Consider the following 18,312-nt stretch of genomic DNA (forward strand, 5'->3'; position numbering starts at 1 on the left):
TCTCCTACATGGACAGATGTCCTTTGTACAACCAATGCCCATTGTAACGCTACCAGTTAGGACCAGTATAGCATTCATAACACAGTCCTTGCTTGTCTTATGGTTAGTTGGTATCCAACAGAACAACAACCAATTTTTAACATAATCATCTGAACACACACACACACAAGACGATTTGGCCAGAATGTGCGACCACACACCGGCTGTAGTAACCGTTCCACAGACACAGGATTTACAGAAATTTACAGGATTTAACAGAAACTTGTAAAACTAATTTGGAGGACGGTCGCGGTCGTCAGCTTTCTGTGTGGTATGTCTTGCATGAGACATTATAAAGGCACTTGTGAGCAATTAGCCAATAATATCACAGTAAAGTATTTCAAAACTCACAAGAATAGTTGGCCAAAACTGAAATGTACATTTGTTGTTCCTGACCTGACTGCCCTGATGACCAGTTTCAGCGTGGGGATCATCTCCTCCATGAGGATGTCTGGTGGGAATCCCCGCTCCTCTAAGGCAGGTTCTGCCAGGGCTCCAGAATCTGAGTAAGGAAAAAAAGTTACCAATGGACTGATAAGACAGCTCCAGACACCAGGCTTTAATCTTAATCTTAAAGGCCAAAAACTCTCATTTGCATACCTTCGGAGCTCTGGCGGAGTGTGTGGGCCTTCATGCGAAAGGCAGTGCGGAAGCGTTCCCGATTGCTGAAACCAGCTGGTTTGGGCTCCTTCGACGGACTTTCCTCGATGGCGTCGGCGTTGCCTGTGAGCTTCTTCACCGTCCCCACTGATGTCCGTGCATTGGGAAGGCGTACACGTTCTAGTAAACTCATTTTTTGGCTGAAATTAAAGAAAAGAGAGAGGTATGACGGATGAATAAAGAGGTCATGAAATATGAGAATCATGCAAAGTCGTGAACCAGAAAGAAGAAATGACAGAGGGCTTTTATAAAATACAAAAGTTATTAACTATTTAGTCCCAATTGTAATTTTCACAACTTGGAATGTCTCCTGTTGACAATATTTAAAAGGAGAAATCAGTGAGATGTGTAGTGAGGTAAATGATAAAGTGATCTTACTATATGATCAGACATTAAGGAAACATGCTATGTTGAAGTGCTGGCTTCTCTGACAACAATGCAGCAGCCAGTATGTCCTCCTTCTAACTTTAGATTCTGCTCCTGAATGCTCTGGATTTGTTTGGATGTTTTGGACGCCCCTCGGTTTGCCAGATATGAGAGCAGTTATCAGGTCAACAGGTGTTGCAGCGATGGAAGCGGGCAAGAGAAGTGGTTCAGATAGAAGTGATTGTACCCGACCTAAAAAGCCTCTGCATGTTTCTAATAAGCTCCACGAGCAGAAACGTGCTCAAACTAGGATCAATATTGGAGATGCTTTTGAAAAATGGAGAGAGGTTAGAACACAGAAAGGTTTACAGACCCATGCAGAGCTGGATAAACACTGAAGCTTCAAAGTCCACCACATGGCAACCTTCACTACATATCTAAATGATTGCTCCTTTAAGTGTCACTTTAAAAAAAAAAAGTTTACATAAGAATTAATCGATTTGATCTCCAACCTTCATTGAGGCTGTTTGAGTTGTCGTAGTGGCATTTTTGGTATTCTGAGGTCAAATCAAAGAATTCACTTTCTGGTCTCTTCTACAAATTTTTTTTTGACTCTGACTGACTTTCATGGTCAGCTGCCTCCACATAACAATCCTGCCCTCCTGGCATAAGAGCTGCGAGGAGATTGGTCTCCTTTTATTGTCCAATGGCTGACAATATTTGGCAGCACAAAGACTTGAGGGTAAAATAAGACTCCTGTGTGCCTTGGAAGAGGCAGAGAGGCGGGGTAACCGGAGCCGAAAAAACAGCCCAAAAAGGGCCTCTGAAACGTGGAGCGTTCTCAGCGACTTTGCTCCCACAGCCGACACACAATATGAGCCTCTATGTGGCGTCAGGGCCGAATGGGGACGGCAGATTACGGCGCTGAGAGGCTGCAGAATGGGACGCTCTAAAGGAAGAGAGAATCTCTTTCTGACTGCTTTTCCAACGAATAAAGAGCAGAAAATTGCAGGAGATTATCGGCTGGATCTTTGTAAATCAGGCAACACAACAGGAAGAAATAAAGCTCCTGATGTCCCTCAGGTCGGACTTCACAAGAGACACAAACTGGTTTACTGTCCACGCACAAACCTGCAGAGGAACATTAGCGGATTACTCTGATTTGAGTAGTTATATTTTGGTTTCTGGCTTTTATGTTTAGATTATATATACCAACTCTCTTGGAAAAACAAATCCAAGCTTCTCCAGGTTTTTTCAATCCATTCTCTCCCTTTTTATATCCTTAACCCTAACATTGACCTTATCTGAACATTAGAGGAGAAATGTGTGACTTTTTGCTCCAGTACATGTCGCCCTTGAGCTCCAGCATGAAACCAAAACAAACTGCTGTTTGGCCACGCCTCCTCCATACTGAAGCCTCCGCTCTCCTCCAGAGACACACCTCCACTCGGGTTCACTCGAATGAGTTAAGCGCAAGCGGCGTACAAAATGGTCCTCAGCTCGAGCTGCAATCACCTGTGTCCTGCATTGTTGTGTTAGCATGCTAATGTTAGCGCTCTTTAGAATGAGCGTGATCTAAAAACTCTTACTAACATCTAAATAATCAGTGAGTATGTTCTTCTTCTTCTCTGTAGTTCTTGACTAAAACAGCTTTTATACACAAGGGGAGGAGCCGGCCGTCCCGTCCATGTAAACACGGCTCTGACAACAACACAGCCAGCGGGACTCGAGCTTCTCCCTCATTGTAGACAGTCAGGACTCAGAGACACATTTACACAGGATAGAGTTGATTTCTGATATATGAATGTGTAGACACTTTTGTAAAGGTGGGCAAATACAAGGACAATGTGACTCTATGTATGAACAACACGACTTCCAAACACCCAAAACTGACTCCTCAACGGGCTGTGTTGAATAAATACATAATGTTTCTGTATGACTCCAGATAAAAGGTCTAATATGATATGATGACAGACTCTCACACACACACACACACACACACACACAGGGAGTGGCTGAATTGTCGGACATGGCAGCCTGTTGTAGCTTCTGGCCGTCGTCCACTTCTTCGCTCAGAGCAACAAGATAATGTCACACTACTAATTTCCCAGCCGCTGATCCTAGAGAGAAGTGAAAACACTCTCTCTCTCTCTCTCTGCATCATTCAGAGCATTTGTTCCTTTTCTCTGTTCCTTTCATTTTCATTCCCAACATATCCTTTTCTGAAATGTCTCTCCCTCCATTATTCTCGATTTTCTCGGGGGGAAACCCTCACATAGAGCAGTGGTTCCCAAACTTTTCTGCCGCGCCCCCCATTCAGCAGATGAAGACATTTTCCAGCCCCCAGCCCCCAAAGCCCTCACCATACACATCAAGATATACAACTAAACCAATGGTTCCCAAGGTAGTGACCCCACTTCACTGGGGACCTCGGTAATCCAATAAACAAACAGCTTATTGCTAAAAGTATTATTTTTATCAATCATGTGATAGTTTGTTCTACTGTGTTGCAAGTACACAAAGGTGAGCGTGTATGAACAAAACTGTTAATTAAAGCTGGGCAATAGAGGGTAAATATTAATGGATGAAGCCCGAGTGACGTCCCCCGCCTGTTCCTGCAGGGGGCGCTGGAATCCCATTGATGGCGGTCTCCATGCTGGAAATGCTGTCTCAGTCTAACTTTCAGTCAACCTAACGACAGGCTGAGAGCTGGAGCTGAGGCGGGTTTTAAACCTCCTGACAAACCGTTACACCGCGCCCACCTGTCAATCAGGTCAGCTACACGCCTTATTGTGAATAACTCTTATCCTTCATCAAATCAAAACTGATGAGTCATCAAAACATTCACCCCCCGTACAGTGTGTGTCCATCGAGACATGAGCTAATCACACCTATTTGGTTTTTTGAACCAGGCTGTAAACATGTTAATCTCTGCTGTAAAAACAGGCTTTTTAGAATGGGTGTGTATGTGACTTCCTGTGCTTCTGCAGCCAGCCTCTAGTGGACACTCCAGGAACTTTTTCCCTTTTTTGTTTTTCTATCTCACTAAATAATCTTTTACTAACATCACACTGTATTTGGGGGAGATATAAAACTAGGACAAGTAGGTCCAAATATCAGAAAAGTTAGCAGTATTTTGAGTGAAGTGACCCTTTAAATACCCACTAAACAAACATAAGGGTCTGAAAGTGAGCTGACCCCCCCTCCTCACTCTCTATCAGGCTGTGTATCAGGGCTCCTGTTGTTGCCGCCCAGCAGCTTTTAGCAGCAGTAACCTAATCCAGCGTGTTAAACATGGGGGCTTAGAGGAGGCCAGGAGGCGTTGGAGCAGAACGCTCCGATGTAATGAGGCTACCTGAGGACCAGGTGAGTCCAACCGCCTGAGAAGGACGAGGAGGGGGTAAAAGTCACAGAGGGATTAAATGGATTTTGCGTCCAGTTGACCAGAAGAAAGAACGCTTGGAACACAGTTAACCTCTGCTTTGGAACTGCACAACTAATTACATTTTATTTAAAATAACTGTTGGCCTTCTGACAATCAAAGAAGCATGATTGACGGCGAAGTTCCTCCTCTCCAGATCGCTAGTGTTGTACTTACTGTCCAATGTTTAAAACGCACTTAAAGGGGACATATTATCCCCCTCCTCCACCTTTTCAAACAGTCCCCCTGTGGTCTAAATGAAACATCTGTGCTGTGCTATGGTCAAAATATAACATGAATCAAGCACCAGAGGAGGTTTGTGACCCTGTATAAACCAGCTCTCTCAGAACGCTCCGTTTTGGTGTGTGTGTGTCTCTTTAAATGCAATGAAAAATGGCAACCCCCCGCAAAAGTTTTACTCTAGGCTGGGGGTGGAGATACCAGCGGAGGGGAGGGGATTCTTTTTTTACCAGAATCCCTCTGTGATGTCACAAGGAGAAGAAACGACTCCACGACCCACTTTTGGGGCCACTGGTTTAAGGCGTGTCAGTTTCCTGACTTTTCTCAGACGATCATGTCTGTTTGCTTTATTATATTCAAGCTTTGGTCTCGAGAGTTTGCAAAACTATACAGAACAGAAATGATGTGTCAGCCGGCGTTATTTCATTAATAACAGAAAAACAACGGAGGACTTCACTGCAGATTTCTGACGGACCAAACAAGACAGATTAAAGAGCTTCAATCTGAGGAAGGCCAAAGCTTTTCTGAGGTTTTATTTATGATTTTTATTTTTTCAATCTAAAGCTGAGTTATTAAAAGCCTCACATGTATCTTCATCCTTACAGTATGGGCAGAGACCCAGGAGGGGGCGGAGAAGGCAATAAAGAAATGACCGCTTCAAGCTTTTTCTCTTATATATCTTATATATATATATATAGAGATATATATCTAAGTTCCTCTGGAAGAAAATAAAAAACCTCAGCCAACTGTGTAAAAAATCTCCACTGATGTGCAGACCTAAAAAAATAATGGCTGTGCATTGATTACAGCAATTAAGTCATGAAGACGAGATCAATTTCCTGCACAAATCACACATCCTCATTAAAATCCCTCCACCCATCAAACTTAGAGTCCTCCTCTCAGGCGCTAATTACTCAATCCAAACCGTCGTTCATAATTGAAACATCACTAATGGGTTTCTAGAAAAAAAAACTTTAAAAAACTGCACAAATGTCATCGAAGTGTCCGACGTGGAAGAGACAGTGCTATTAAATAACGGGCCGAGAGGGGCTTTTACGTCACAATGCACATCTTGGAGATTTATTCAACTTGTGAATTAGTAAAGGAGGCTATTTAAAAGCGGATGGGGGGGGGGGGGGATATTCTGGGAAACCTTCATTAGTCTCTCCAGCATGCAGGCCTAATTAAAGCTCGGGCAGAAAAAAAGCCTGCTGCAGATGAAGCAACGTGACCTACCTCGCGATGGCCTCCAAGTGATCTTTCCTTTAGAGGAGAGAGAGAAAGCGAACATTAAAGTGCATTTACAGAGCAGACTTTGAAAGGAAAGGGTAAGCAACATTTACGAGACTGAATGTGTGCTGTCTTTGAGTCTGACATGATGCACGGCGTGGTGCAGGCTAACAGGACGCACAGGTGTAGATTGTATCGGTTTGACAATAAATGTTTGTATAGCTACATTTTGTAAAACACATAACTGCAGTACAATGTTTAAGTTGCAATATTAATACGTATTTTTTGATATAAAGATTCTGCTGTGTCTCATACCGGTGCAAACAATAATCAAAACTGCAGCTCCACCAGCTGATATCTACTGCACAGAAACGAGATCCAAATTACGTCACTAGTGTGAAATGTCTTGCACCCATCATGGCAGTTAATTTTCATCGTTTTCGTACAATGGGCGGAGGCGGAGGTGGAGCTGCAACAACTTATCTTTTCACTTTGTGTAACTTACCTGAAACAGGGAAGAGAGATGATAGTTTCATAAAATCTCCACGTGGCAATGAGGTCGTCCCTGATTGGATTGGTGGAATAATATCTCCAGGCAGACTTGAACGAAGAGGAAAGAACGTAATGTCACAGATCAGACACTTTGACATGAACTCTAGGATCGAAGCTTGTTGCTGATGCTCGGTGTGTCTCACCTGGATGAGCCCGGCGGCTGGATGTCTGCGCTTCTCAAAGTGCTTCTGCCTGTGCTGCTCCTGGACTTTCAGAGCCAGACCTGAACCCAGGATGCCCTACGCCCCAAAAAATCAAACAAACACAGTCAGAAACACGAGCGGATGTTCAGGCTGTCTGAACTGAATGGGACGCCATACTTAGACCCTCTCTTGCTTTTAGGAAAGTTTTAGGTAAAGGAGCACCCGGTGAAGCTGCTAAACACGAGACAACATAAAAAAAATCTCCAGATTTTAAGGTAGGCTACTGCTGTTTCCCAAAGCTCTGACCAACGTGTAAAAGCCTGTCCAATATTTCCTCTAGTTCGACTTCTTGCTCGGCCCCTCTCTATTTTTCTCTTCTTAGCTTCATCCGTCATTATACTCTGTATAACAAGATGGACGACATAACATCTCCCTTAAAGGTGAAGCCAAAGCATTTAGAGCTCCCCCTACTGACTGCTTTCTTCCATCTCTTTTCAAACGAGACTGAGACTGCTGAAGGCTGCTGTGTGAACTAGTGATGTAAAGCTGTATCCACTTTCTGCAAGATAACCTCGGCCTGCTGACAAAGTTACATTCTGCAGTAAACAGGTGATCAGGGCGCTCCGTGGACGCCACAAGTTGTTCTATTAGATCAACTTTGAAACGACTATTTTAAGGTGAAAAAAGTTACATATTGTTACTCTAATTGCAGTCCATCTACCATTGTACCATTTCCCACAGGTTTGACATGAGCAAAAGTTTGTCCACTTCCTCATTGGTCAAGTATTGCATTGCATTGTGTTACACTCATTGTAGACAGTCATGACTCATAGAGATATTTTCAGAGGATATACTTGATTTCTATTACATTTAAGCCTTTAACAAAATGCTAAATACAGAAAGTGTACCCACTGCAGGCAAGGCGAAGAAAGACACTCCAATCAGAGCAAAAGTGCCGGCTAACAGTCTCCCAGCCCAGGTCTTTGGGGTTTTGTCCCCGTATCCGATGGTGGTCAGAGTGATCTGCAAAAAGACACAAACAAATTATAAACTTTCCTTCCAATATGTCTAAAGTTACTGTCACATTTTAGAGAAAGACGGCACAGTTTGAATGGCTCAGAGGTCTCGGACACATAAGACACTGGTAACAGCATAAACATGTCAGCGTTGCAGTCCCATTGTTCTTGTCTCCTCAGTAAAATGCAGCACTGCTCTGTGACCTCCATATTGATCCGCTGAAGAACACGTCTTTGTTGCAGTAGCTCATAACATCATCTAGAAAAAGCGGTTGATGATGATGGAGTGCGTTGCTCGAGGACACTTCAGCGGGGGCCGACTCTCTCGCATGCCATAGAACTTGAACTCTGGTTGAAGGACGGTGCCCGTTAATGAGGCCACGCTGCTGGAAGAAAAAAAAACTGCACAGTTCTTCCCTGACGAGACTGGACGGCTTTCAATTAGAGCAGGAAGCTCTGCCAACATTGGACGATTCTCCGACAAGGTACCAGCTCCCTTTTCTCCAACAAAGCTTCATGTTGTTCTGCGGCTCACTTTGAAGCTGTGAATGTTGGGAGTGTCTGAACGGGACGTGTCGGAAAAAAAACGTTAATTGTTTTTTGGCAGATATATCCAATTTGGATCCCAGTCAACATGGTATCAGTTGATCATTTGACAAAGTGTAATCCGTCTGCCAATCTCCTGCTGAGTGGATACTACACTTTAAAGATTGTAACATACAAACTCCCCAGCAGAAGGATGACATGGATGTGTCAGACAAATTAGTTTTTAGTGCCTGCTTGGACCGTAACTCATGACAAGAGCACCATAAAACATTCTGAGGACTTTGCAAAGAACACATTCAAATCAATCCGTGTTTATCCCTCAGTAAATGTAGACAAGAGAAGGAGAAGCAAACAGAGAGCTGATGTACGTACCAGCCCCCACCACAGTGCGTCGGCGTAGGTGTCGAAGTCCTGCGTTTTGGGCTGAGCCGTGGGATTATCGTGGTTGGACACGTCCATGGATATGTCGTCCTTCTCCACCAGGTAGACCAGGAAAGACGCCAGGATCAGAGAGAGGAAGCCGATGTACCAGGCAGTGATCAGCTCCTACGCAAACACATGGATCAGTCACTCCAAACACAGGATAGGAGGATATCTTAAATATGTAAAAACTAAGGGCCAGAATTCCTTCTTTTCACATTTGCCATTTTCCTTTTACAACAATTACATTTAACCCAATGGAAATATTGCTTACATACCAAACGTTTCCAAAAGTAGTATGGGAGGCAGAACCTACCAGTTTCTGTTTGTTGCATCAGAACATTTTTAGAGATTTGGTGATAGATTGATTGGTTGATGCCCTTAAGGAGTCTGTAGGTTTGCAGCTTGATCCAAAGGAGACAGGACTTGGTTGTAGATGTTGAAAAAGCTCAGGTCGACTTCGATATCTCCAACCAAGTCCAGCTGCCTTTGGATCAAGCTCCAGTGTCGCCGTCATTAGAAACATTTAGTATCCCTCTGGGTCCAGGTCCATCCTTACCTTGCTGTGAGCGTAGATGGCGGAGCCCAGCAGCTTCCAGGTTCCTCCTCTCCGGTCCATACGCAGCATGCGCAGGATCTGCAGGAAGCGCAGGCTGCGCAGGGAAGTGGCCAACACATTGCCCTGGTTACGCACGGCCACCACCGGCACCGAGGCAATCAGAACAAAGATGTCTGAGAGAGGGAGACACAGCACACACATTCTTCTGTGTGAGGCTTTTAATTAATGAGCCTGACCCGGCGCCGTGATTAAGGGCTTCTCTGAGACGTGATGAATACAGTTTGAAGAGTTAGAACTGATTGAACATCGAGGACTTCGTGGGAAACTGTTAATAAGATTAGTCAGAACACATTAGGAGGGGATGTTCTGGAAATAGTGTCAGAAGTACAAAAAACGTATAGATCACACTTTTTATCAGAGATCTGCAAGTACTCAATGGAAAATGATTTTTCTCTTTCTTTCTTTCTTTTGTTACGACCCCAGCTGCACCCCCCCTCCTGTGTGCAACGGACCTCTGTTTTGGAGTATGTGTGTGTGTGTGTGTGTCTTGGTAAATGTATACTCCAGGCCAGGTACCATTCACCTGTGCTGCCTGCTGGAAAGGTTTGATTGGAACACAGCTGCAGGAAGCAATTAACCAATCGGAGGACAGCCCCTGCCGACACACTCCTTTAAGAAGCTTAAGCGGGGTACACACTACAAGACAATCTGGCCAGATCCCACCTTCCGACCAAAGTCAGCAAAGGCCCGACTATCTGATGGATCCACAGATTATCTTGCGGTGTGAGGTGTGTTACCTCTGTATATCTGAACCTATTTAACCGAAATAAAGAGTTGGTTTTCTTACCCAGGATGCAGAGAGGTTTGCGAGCGAACTTCAGCCTCCCCCTCCATCCTTTGTAGCGACAGCAGCATCCTGCAGCCCAGACTCTCAGTCCAAACTCCGCTCCGAAGATGAAGATGGCGAACGTTTCCTGTATGGGGAAATCGCAGATACAGAATCACAGACCAGATACTTTAAAGTTGACATATCCTCCTCCTCCTCTTCAGTGTAAGTAAGTCTCAGAGCTCCTCAAAACATGTGTGTGACGTTTCTTGTTCTAAATCCACTCTGATCCTGTATTTGATCATGTCTATAAACCCCTCTATTTCAGCCCTGCTCAGAACAGGCTGTTTCTGTGTCTGTACCTTTAAATATGTAAATGAGCTGTGTCTGACCACGCCCCCTCTCTGGAAGGGATTGGGTGTACTCGGTGCTTTCTCACTCCATGTCCTATTGTTTACGGTGAGAAGGCAGACTCAGAGGGCAGAACAAACACCTAGCTGTGGGAGTGTCACCCATCTGGGGGAGGGGCTACTGCCCTTTGTGATGTCATGAAGGGAAAATCTCCAAACGGCCTGTTTGAGCACACTTTTTCTGAAAAGTGGAGCAGGCAGAAGACGGAGAGGATGGACTTTTCTCATCATTTGGGGGTTTGTAGACGGACTAGAGACACATGTTAGAGTTAGAGGAACATGCAGAAGTGGATGTTATGCCCCCCTTTAAGTGGACAGAGTCACCCGCTTGGAGGACTATTGAATGTGTGAGAGTGAATTTTCATCTAACAGTGCAAACAAAGACAAGCAAAAGATGTGCATGAAAGACAGAAATGTCAATAATCTCACCAGTATGACCAGCCAGTGTGCAGACACCTTCTCGTGTTCCCTGAACGTCGTCAGTATGGCCAGAATCAAACATCCCAGAACGATCAGAAACCTGCAGAGACGCACACAAAAACAAAACACAATGTCACAAAACTGGTTCACATAACAACATCATACAGAGCGGAGGAGGAAGACCTTTCACCTTCACTGCTGGTGAAAACAAGGCACTTTCTCATTGTCACCACTAGAGGGAGCCACATGTGCTCTGTTAATGTGAGCCACCAGCTGCAGCACAAACAATCTCTGAAGCTTGAAATGTAACTGTTGCATCACCTCTTTCAGTGTATGGAAATCACCCGTTTACAGTCGACTGGATGAGTCACACTGTCCGGACTCACTCATCACTCGTCACACATGTTCAGACAAACAGATGGTTAAAGATCTTTGCTCGTTTATCAAGAGTTTCAAACCAGTATGCCCCCACACAGCTGTCACTAATCAGTGTTAAAAAACAAAGTACTCATTCTGGGTCTTCTTCATTATTTTCTTCACTCTAGAAATGTAGCTTTTCCCACCTACATTTACTCAAAGTCTTATTTTCTATGTCTTGTAGGGGCATGTCTTTTTGGACTGGGGTGGCATAACTGTGGCGATGACTTAAGAAGGGGTGGCCTGAAATGAGATGTGTGCACAGACATATCGTCCCCCTCCTCCACCTTTTCAAACAGTCCCCTGTGGTCTAAATGAAACATCTGTGCTGTGCTTTGGTCAAAATATAACATGAATCAAGCACCAGAGGAGGTTTGTGACCCTGTATAAACCAGCTCTCTCAGAATGCTGCGTTTTGGTGTGTGTGTCTCTTTAAATGCAATGACCCCCCTCCCCCCCTGAGTTTTCCCCGTAGACATCACTTCTCTGTAGTGAGAATAAAAATGGCGGACCTGCGCAAAAGTTTTGTTCTAGTCTGGGGGTGGAGTCTATGGGTGGAGATACCAGGGGAGGGGAGGGGATTTTTTTTTACCAGAATCCCACTGTGACATCACAAGGAGAGCACATTCGAAATGGAGCATTTTTCTCTGTGTTGTAAGACTTATGCAGACCAAGGACTGGATGGTTTATTTCACATTTTGTGGGTCAGTAGACTCTCAGGTTACACAAATATATGTTCACAAACACTGTAGAAGTGGATTTTTTATGATATGTTCCCTTTAATATTTCAATGACACAAAAAGTCTCAATTTAAAATACATAAAAAAGTGTATGCAAAATGTTCTGCACAAAGTCTGAATCTAAATCCTTTGACAAACTGACCGCATCATTTCCACAAATTGTATTCAGGGTGTTGCAAATAGCTCAGTGCACACGCGTCTGGGTGGTGGTGTGAGTGAAGAGAGTGTGAGTGTCCATGCAGTGTGTGCGAGTCATGTTGTTGATGCAATCGACTGTAGCAGTGTCAGAGCAGAGAAACAAGTTACCCGAAGCTGTAAGAGCAACGTGTGCAGTTTGATATAAATGCTCCGACTCCTCAAAGAAACGAGCCGGACTCAGACACGAAGAGTGATGGGGGGTTGAGCCACAAAGTTATGGCTCTGTGCTCCACAGTCCGTAAACACCTGGAGCAGCACCGCAGCACAGCTGGAGTCCCGAGACAAAGGCGTTCCCACTGCGATTACAGAACGATGTATGTGGTATAAAACCGTATAAATCCCTTATAAACACATCAACAAACACACATAGGGTCGTTGTTCTGCACCGTCAAAAAATTAGTGTTTTATTCTGAAAATACACCAGATGTTTTAATGTTGTTTGGGCGTCTGACTTCCTGTCCCGCTCGATCTGCTCCCCCCCCCTCTGTGCGCTCTGACCACGATCAGGAAAGGTTAAGAAGGGTGATCTGTAAAACTTGACTGATCTTAAGATGTTATGGAGATATTTCTGTTCCTACAGTTACAAATGTAGATGTTTTAAATACCCGGAGGTCATGAGATACAACACGTGTTCTTCTCTAGAGATTCTATGGACTGCAAGGATGAAGAAAATTAAGATTTTGATCTCGTCTGTGACCTCGGAAATATCATCCAGACGTTTCATCCAGAGGCGATCAAACTCGTCTCTATGTTCACCTGTGTTTAGAAACTGTTGCTTTACTTTTAGATTCTTCTTCTGAGTCTCTCTCCCCCCCCCCCCACCCCCGCCCCCCTCAGGTCTATATTTAGCCCCTCTCGCTCTTTTCATTAATTGGATACACTCGTACAAACAGCTATTTAATTTCTCCTGCACGCCAAAGCACACCCCGCTTGTATTCCAGAGCGTCTGCAGTTAACAACCCGGATATGATTTATGACATGGAACCGCTTTAAATAAACTCAACCAGCTGAGGAACCACACACACACACACACACACACACACCCACACACACACACACACACACACACACACACACACACACACACACACACACACACACACACACACACACACACACCCACACACACACACACAGACACACACACACACACACACACACACACACACACACACACACACACACACACACACACACACACACACACACACACACACACACACGGCAGATTAACGGTGAGCCAGCGCTGCGTGTCCAATATTCTCCTCCATCAGCTCTGTGGGAAATCTTATTCTGTTCTTTTTCAGCTCTGACGACAGCAAAGCACTCTGTCATAGCTGCGACAGCCCTCAGAGGCGTTCAGGGGAATACCAAGGTGCATTGTGGGAAACAGACGATTGAATACACGTTTGTTTGTTTGTATGAAAATGGCTGATTGTAAATATTCAGGGTCTGTTTCCACCAAGCGCCCATTTTCAGTACAAAACCAAAACAGTTCAGCGATCGTATTAAGAACAGCCACTTCTCCCTCACTGACCAATCAAAAATCAAGAAGGGGGCGGGGCTTTTGGTGTCAGTTTTGTCAACAACAATGACGGAGGAGAAACTAGTCGTACTCGTCTTTTCGAGGGAACACTTTCCAGTTACTCATTGATCAACGGTGGGTGCGCGTGGATCTATGCGTGATGAGTGCGTCGGAACATTCCCGCTCAAAATGCCCCGTCAAGGGCGAAAACTGATTCAAATTGATTGAACAATGAGCGCCGGACAGAAGAAGCGCTCTTAAATTGAGATTGTGGGCTTGCAGTTCCTTTTGCACTGGCACCGCTCTTAACCTCAGTTCCAGGGCGTTTCTCACAAAACGTTTACTGTTGCTAGGTTACCAAAGTTGTCTTGCGCCTTCATCATTACAGACGACAAGTTCTGTTTTTAAAAGCTCCGCTGTTTAACATTTGCTTTTAATCGAGGAAACTTAAAAAAATAAAACTTTAAAAAGCTGATACCAGAAGTCCCGCCCCTTCTCGATTTTGATTGGTCGATGTGTGAACCTTGATAAAGAATCTGTTTCTTTAATGCAGACCGGGCACAGAACCTCCCTAACAGGCACTTTGACCGTGCCAACCCGATACTGAAACGATGATTTCTGACGACTGATGACGGCTTTCTTTAAATGTAGGAACATATCAAGCTAGAATGTGTCGCTGCGTACCTTTAAACGTCTTATTAAAAAACCTGTATCCACCCCTCTGAATCATTCACGGCCTGTTGTGTCTCCATTAGCGCAGAGCTCACGTCTCGGAGAAGTTTCACAACCAAAACAACATGAATATTTTACAACCGAACAGTCTGCAGAGTTTTACATAATTCACCAGGAGGAAATGATAGCTGGGAGCCGATCTGGTTTGTCGCCTGAGCGCTCTGCGGAGGTCGTCCTGAGTTTTGGTCGACACTTAAAAAGTCTCCACACTTCCTGTTTTAACATCGGGGGATTAAACCGAATCGTTTTCCCTCTCAAAGTTATCCAGAGGACGGAGATGATTCAGGCGGGGGGGTCGATGTTAACTCGATACGATCCAACAGATACTGATCCCACACTCGGTCAGCTCCCTGTCCGGCCTCATGAGCGTTCAATAAAAACACACACAGAGAGAGCGACGTCGAAGCATCAAGAGGAGCAGGCTGGACTTCAAACACAACATGAGACTCATCCATACCTACAGGGGACATCCACAAGGATTGGGTTTGGTAGGATGTAGCTGTAACCTTTACAGATTGAACTTAATCTATAGTCTGCAGTGAACTGTATGAAAACTAAGAACGATCTTTAAACACGTTATAAAAGACTAAATAATGTCCTTATATGGCTCTGTGTCATCAGGTGTTACAGGAAGGATGAAACACCAATACTGACAAACTAACAGATAAAACTCTGAAGGTAAATATCTTGTTTTCATCAGCAAAACATTCATACTGAAACATGTTTGTCAGAAGAAAACACTCACTCTCTCTGTCTGTGTAATTCCCTCAAACATCTGCTGCCCACATTGTCAGATATGAGAGCAGTTATCAGGTCAACAGGTGTTGCAGCGATGGAAGCGGGCAAGAGAAGTGGTTCAGATAGAAGTGATTGTACCCGACCTAAAAAGCCTCTGCATGTTTCTAATAACAATCAACAAACTCTCTACAATGTTTAGAATTTAGACTGCAGTACCAAGTTTAACCACTAGGTGTCAGAGTTACATACTGCTCCTTTAAAGTCAAAAATTGTTTCATTTTGTTATCTGAAAGAGAAAGTGATTTAGAAGGACGGTCTGCTTTGGCGGTGGTTTAAAAGTCAGACGGTGTTAGAGCACCAATGTAACACTCCTCGACCTGCTGATGGCCGAGTGAATGAAGCGTGGAATCCAATCAGTGTTGTGATTGCAAAACAAGTGTTCCTGAGAGATACAGAGAAAATGCTCCAAACAATCCATTTTCTCTCACTGTGAAGTTTAAGCGGCTGCAGAGATGGCTTCGCTCTGGTGTGGACGCGGGGAAGTAATGGAGCTTTTTACCAAAGTGGAGATTTGCAGTGGAGAGAGAGGCGGTTGGGAAAATGGATCTCTACTCGTCAGAGGTTAAACATCATGCTGAGTAAGAGTTGTTTCCACACAGAAACGGTTTGCAGCTCACGTCTCGTTTCACAGAACACGGCAGCTGCAGAATTAAATCGTGATATAAGAGATATAGGAGCTGTTAGTCTGTGGAAAAGAAAGTGTGTGAGAGGAGGATGCTGAGGAAACTGCTCACCTACCGACCCCTGAACGCCACATCGGAGGCTTACCAGAGTGCCATCAGGTGACCACCAAGGAGCAGCACAAAACAATGAAGGAGGTCATTTCTACCTGTGGCCATCAAACGCTACAACTCCTCCACCTTCTGCAGCAGCAACAATGGAGCATAACTTATGAGTCGGCCATTTTCATTGAATAAATAGTACAGCATTTTAATATCGGGTATCCAGATAATCGTGCAGGAGACCCTGAGAGTCAGTGCTCCCTGGATGCACACATGCATTAGTCTGTCTTTCTTTTTCTGCTTATTTTTGATTCACAAATTATTTTAACACTTAATGCATCAGCGCCTCTAATACAGAGACGCCTTTGTTTATCAAATCGTGCAGCAACACCAGGCGAGGAAAAGGGACTGGGCCTTAAATAAACTTTATTTGAAGTTTTATGGTAGTTAGGTTTTTTGTTTGTTTTTGCTTCTTGCCAGATATGTAACTGGACATGCAGCACTTCCTGTGGCCTGCGAGGTTAACTTACTGATGTTTAAAGAGAGCGATGTTACTGTCTGATGTGGAGGGGGCGGGACTATCTGACATCTGCTGCTGTATACCTGAAGCCTGCACCGTCTTTCTTTCGTCCACTACAGAGTATTTCAGGCAGGCTGGCTCCTGAAATCCTCCTGAGTTGGTTTGTTCACACATGCACCTCACGCCTCACCTGTCAGACGGGGGGAGGAGGGTGAGTGAGGATCTCAGGTTGCAATACATGATGTAATGAGAAAGACCCCCGGAGGTGGTGGACGAAGTGACAGAGACCGACATAGAGCAAACGTTGAGTTCTCAGGCTGTTCACACCTGCAGCTCAAGTTTTCAGAAATGTTGTGCGTGTGTGAAAGCACCATTGTTTTGAGTCTTAATCCAACAATCTCAATCAATCATTACATCATTCAAACAATGTTTTATCCCACCGTCACATAACTCAGATTGTTCTCAGTTCAAAGATGCTGCTGCAGATTTCTGTTTCTATCTGAGACTTTTCAGCGAGTCCAGCAGCTGTCACAGCTCGGCTTCACTCCACCTGTCAGACGAGTTTGACTCCGCAGCAGGAAGCCGTCTGTCATCGTGGTGTGAAGCTGCTTTTCTAAACTTCTTCCCAGAGATCTTCTGATCCCCCGTCTCTCATCTCGTCCTTGGGACTGCAGTCATCGCTCTGCTGCTGCTGCTGTCCTTTCCCACCACTGTTTGCATATCGCCCCGCAAATTATCCCTCAGAATTGCATCGTCGGCACTCTCTCTCTTTTATTGAATCTCTGCCGGCAAATTGGTTTGTTAGGAATCCTCAGGAGGGGTATCAGGACCGGGGAGCCCAGCGGGGGCCGCGCCTCTGCTGGGCCGAGGGATGTAAAGTGGATTAATGACGAGAGAGAGAGAGAGAGAGAGAGGCTGTACTGCTCTCATCATTCCTCACTCATGACCTTTAATAACAAATAAAAACATCTGGCCGGATTCAAGATCTCTGTCTCTGATAACTGAAAAGAGTTCTCAGTCTCGGCTCCTCTTTGATCTGAGTTTGATCAGATTTATTTTTTGACATTTTTGGTTGACTTTAAGTGAAGTGGATTCACAGGAATATTGGATCGCCTAACAACATTGAGTGCTGTCAGATGGGGGCCCCCTTAAGGAGGTTGCCTACGGTCATTGTAAAATTAGCACATTCTGAGCCACTGATCTGGTTTGAAAATTTACAAGCACCCCCCTCTGCACTCTGATTAGTTTACACATCTCGTTAGTCCAGCACAGCCAGTGGCGATGCTAGAGGCCCTAGGCATAAATCCATTGAGGGCCCTCCAACCATCATGTCTGCCCGTGTCCCGACGATCACTCCTCCTCCTCCTCCTCCTCCTCTTCTTCTTCTTCATTTCCTGTCTCTCTTTTTTCTCTCCTTATAGACGGATCATTTCTCCTCTTTTTTATCTTATGGCTTTTTATTTACAAACTTTGGTTTTCACAGCAATAATGCAGAGCAACAAGAGTGAGTGCTGTCAGATGGGGGCCCCCTTAGGGAAGTTTTCTACTGTCGTTGCAAAATTAGTACATTTTGGGTCACTTTTGGGTCAACTTTGTGAGCCCTCAGGGGCCCACTACTGGTCTAGGGCCCCAAGCAGTTGCCTGTTGACAAGCTGAATGTGTATTACATGGCTCTCTCTCTCTCTCTCTCTCTCTCTCTCTCTCTCTCTCTCTCTCAGTGACTTGTAAATTAAGCATCGATGGATATCCTGTATTTCTATGCAGTTAAATATTCTTTCAGGTGTTCATTTAAAAATGACAGGTTGATAATAT

General features: G+C 44.6%; 1 protein-coding gene across 1 annotated transcript in view; it reads right to left on the reverse strand.

Annotated features, from left to right (window-relative positions):
- Nucleotides 1-18,312, reverse strand: part of LOC132978553 (potassium voltage-gated channel subfamily KQT member 3-like) — a 49,906-nt gene that overhangs the window by 7,175 nt on the left and 24,419 nt on the right. The window contains exons 4-13 of the mRNA XM_061043755.1: nucleotides 10,858-10,948; nucleotides 10,040-10,184; nucleotides 9,193-9,365; nucleotides 8,586-8,759; nucleotides 7,564-7,674; nucleotides 6,652-6,747; nucleotides 6,462-6,556; nucleotides 5,963-5,989; nucleotides 640-839; nucleotides 436-541 (exon numbers count right to left, since the gene is read on the reverse strand). Of these exons, the coding sequence (XP_060899738.1) occupies nucleotides 436-541; nucleotides 640-839; nucleotides 5,963-5,989; nucleotides 6,462-6,556; nucleotides 6,652-6,747; nucleotides 7,564-7,674; nucleotides 8,586-8,759; nucleotides 9,193-9,365; nucleotides 10,040-10,184; nucleotides 10,858-10,948 (1,218 nt within the window). The remainder of the gene's footprint in view (nucleotides 1-435; nucleotides 542-639; nucleotides 840-5,962; nucleotides 5,990-6,461; nucleotides 6,557-6,651; nucleotides 6,748-7,563; nucleotides 7,675-8,585; nucleotides 8,760-9,192; nucleotides 9,366-10,039; nucleotides 10,185-10,857; nucleotides 10,949-18,312) is intronic.

This window comes from Labrus mixtus, chromosome 8 (genome assembly GCF_963584025.1).
Source record: "Labrus mixtus chromosome 8, fLabMix1.1, whole genome shotgun sequence".
NCBI classification, from domain to species: domain Eukaryota; kingdom Metazoa; phylum Chordata; class Actinopteri; order Labriformes; family Labridae; genus Labrus; species Labrus mixtus.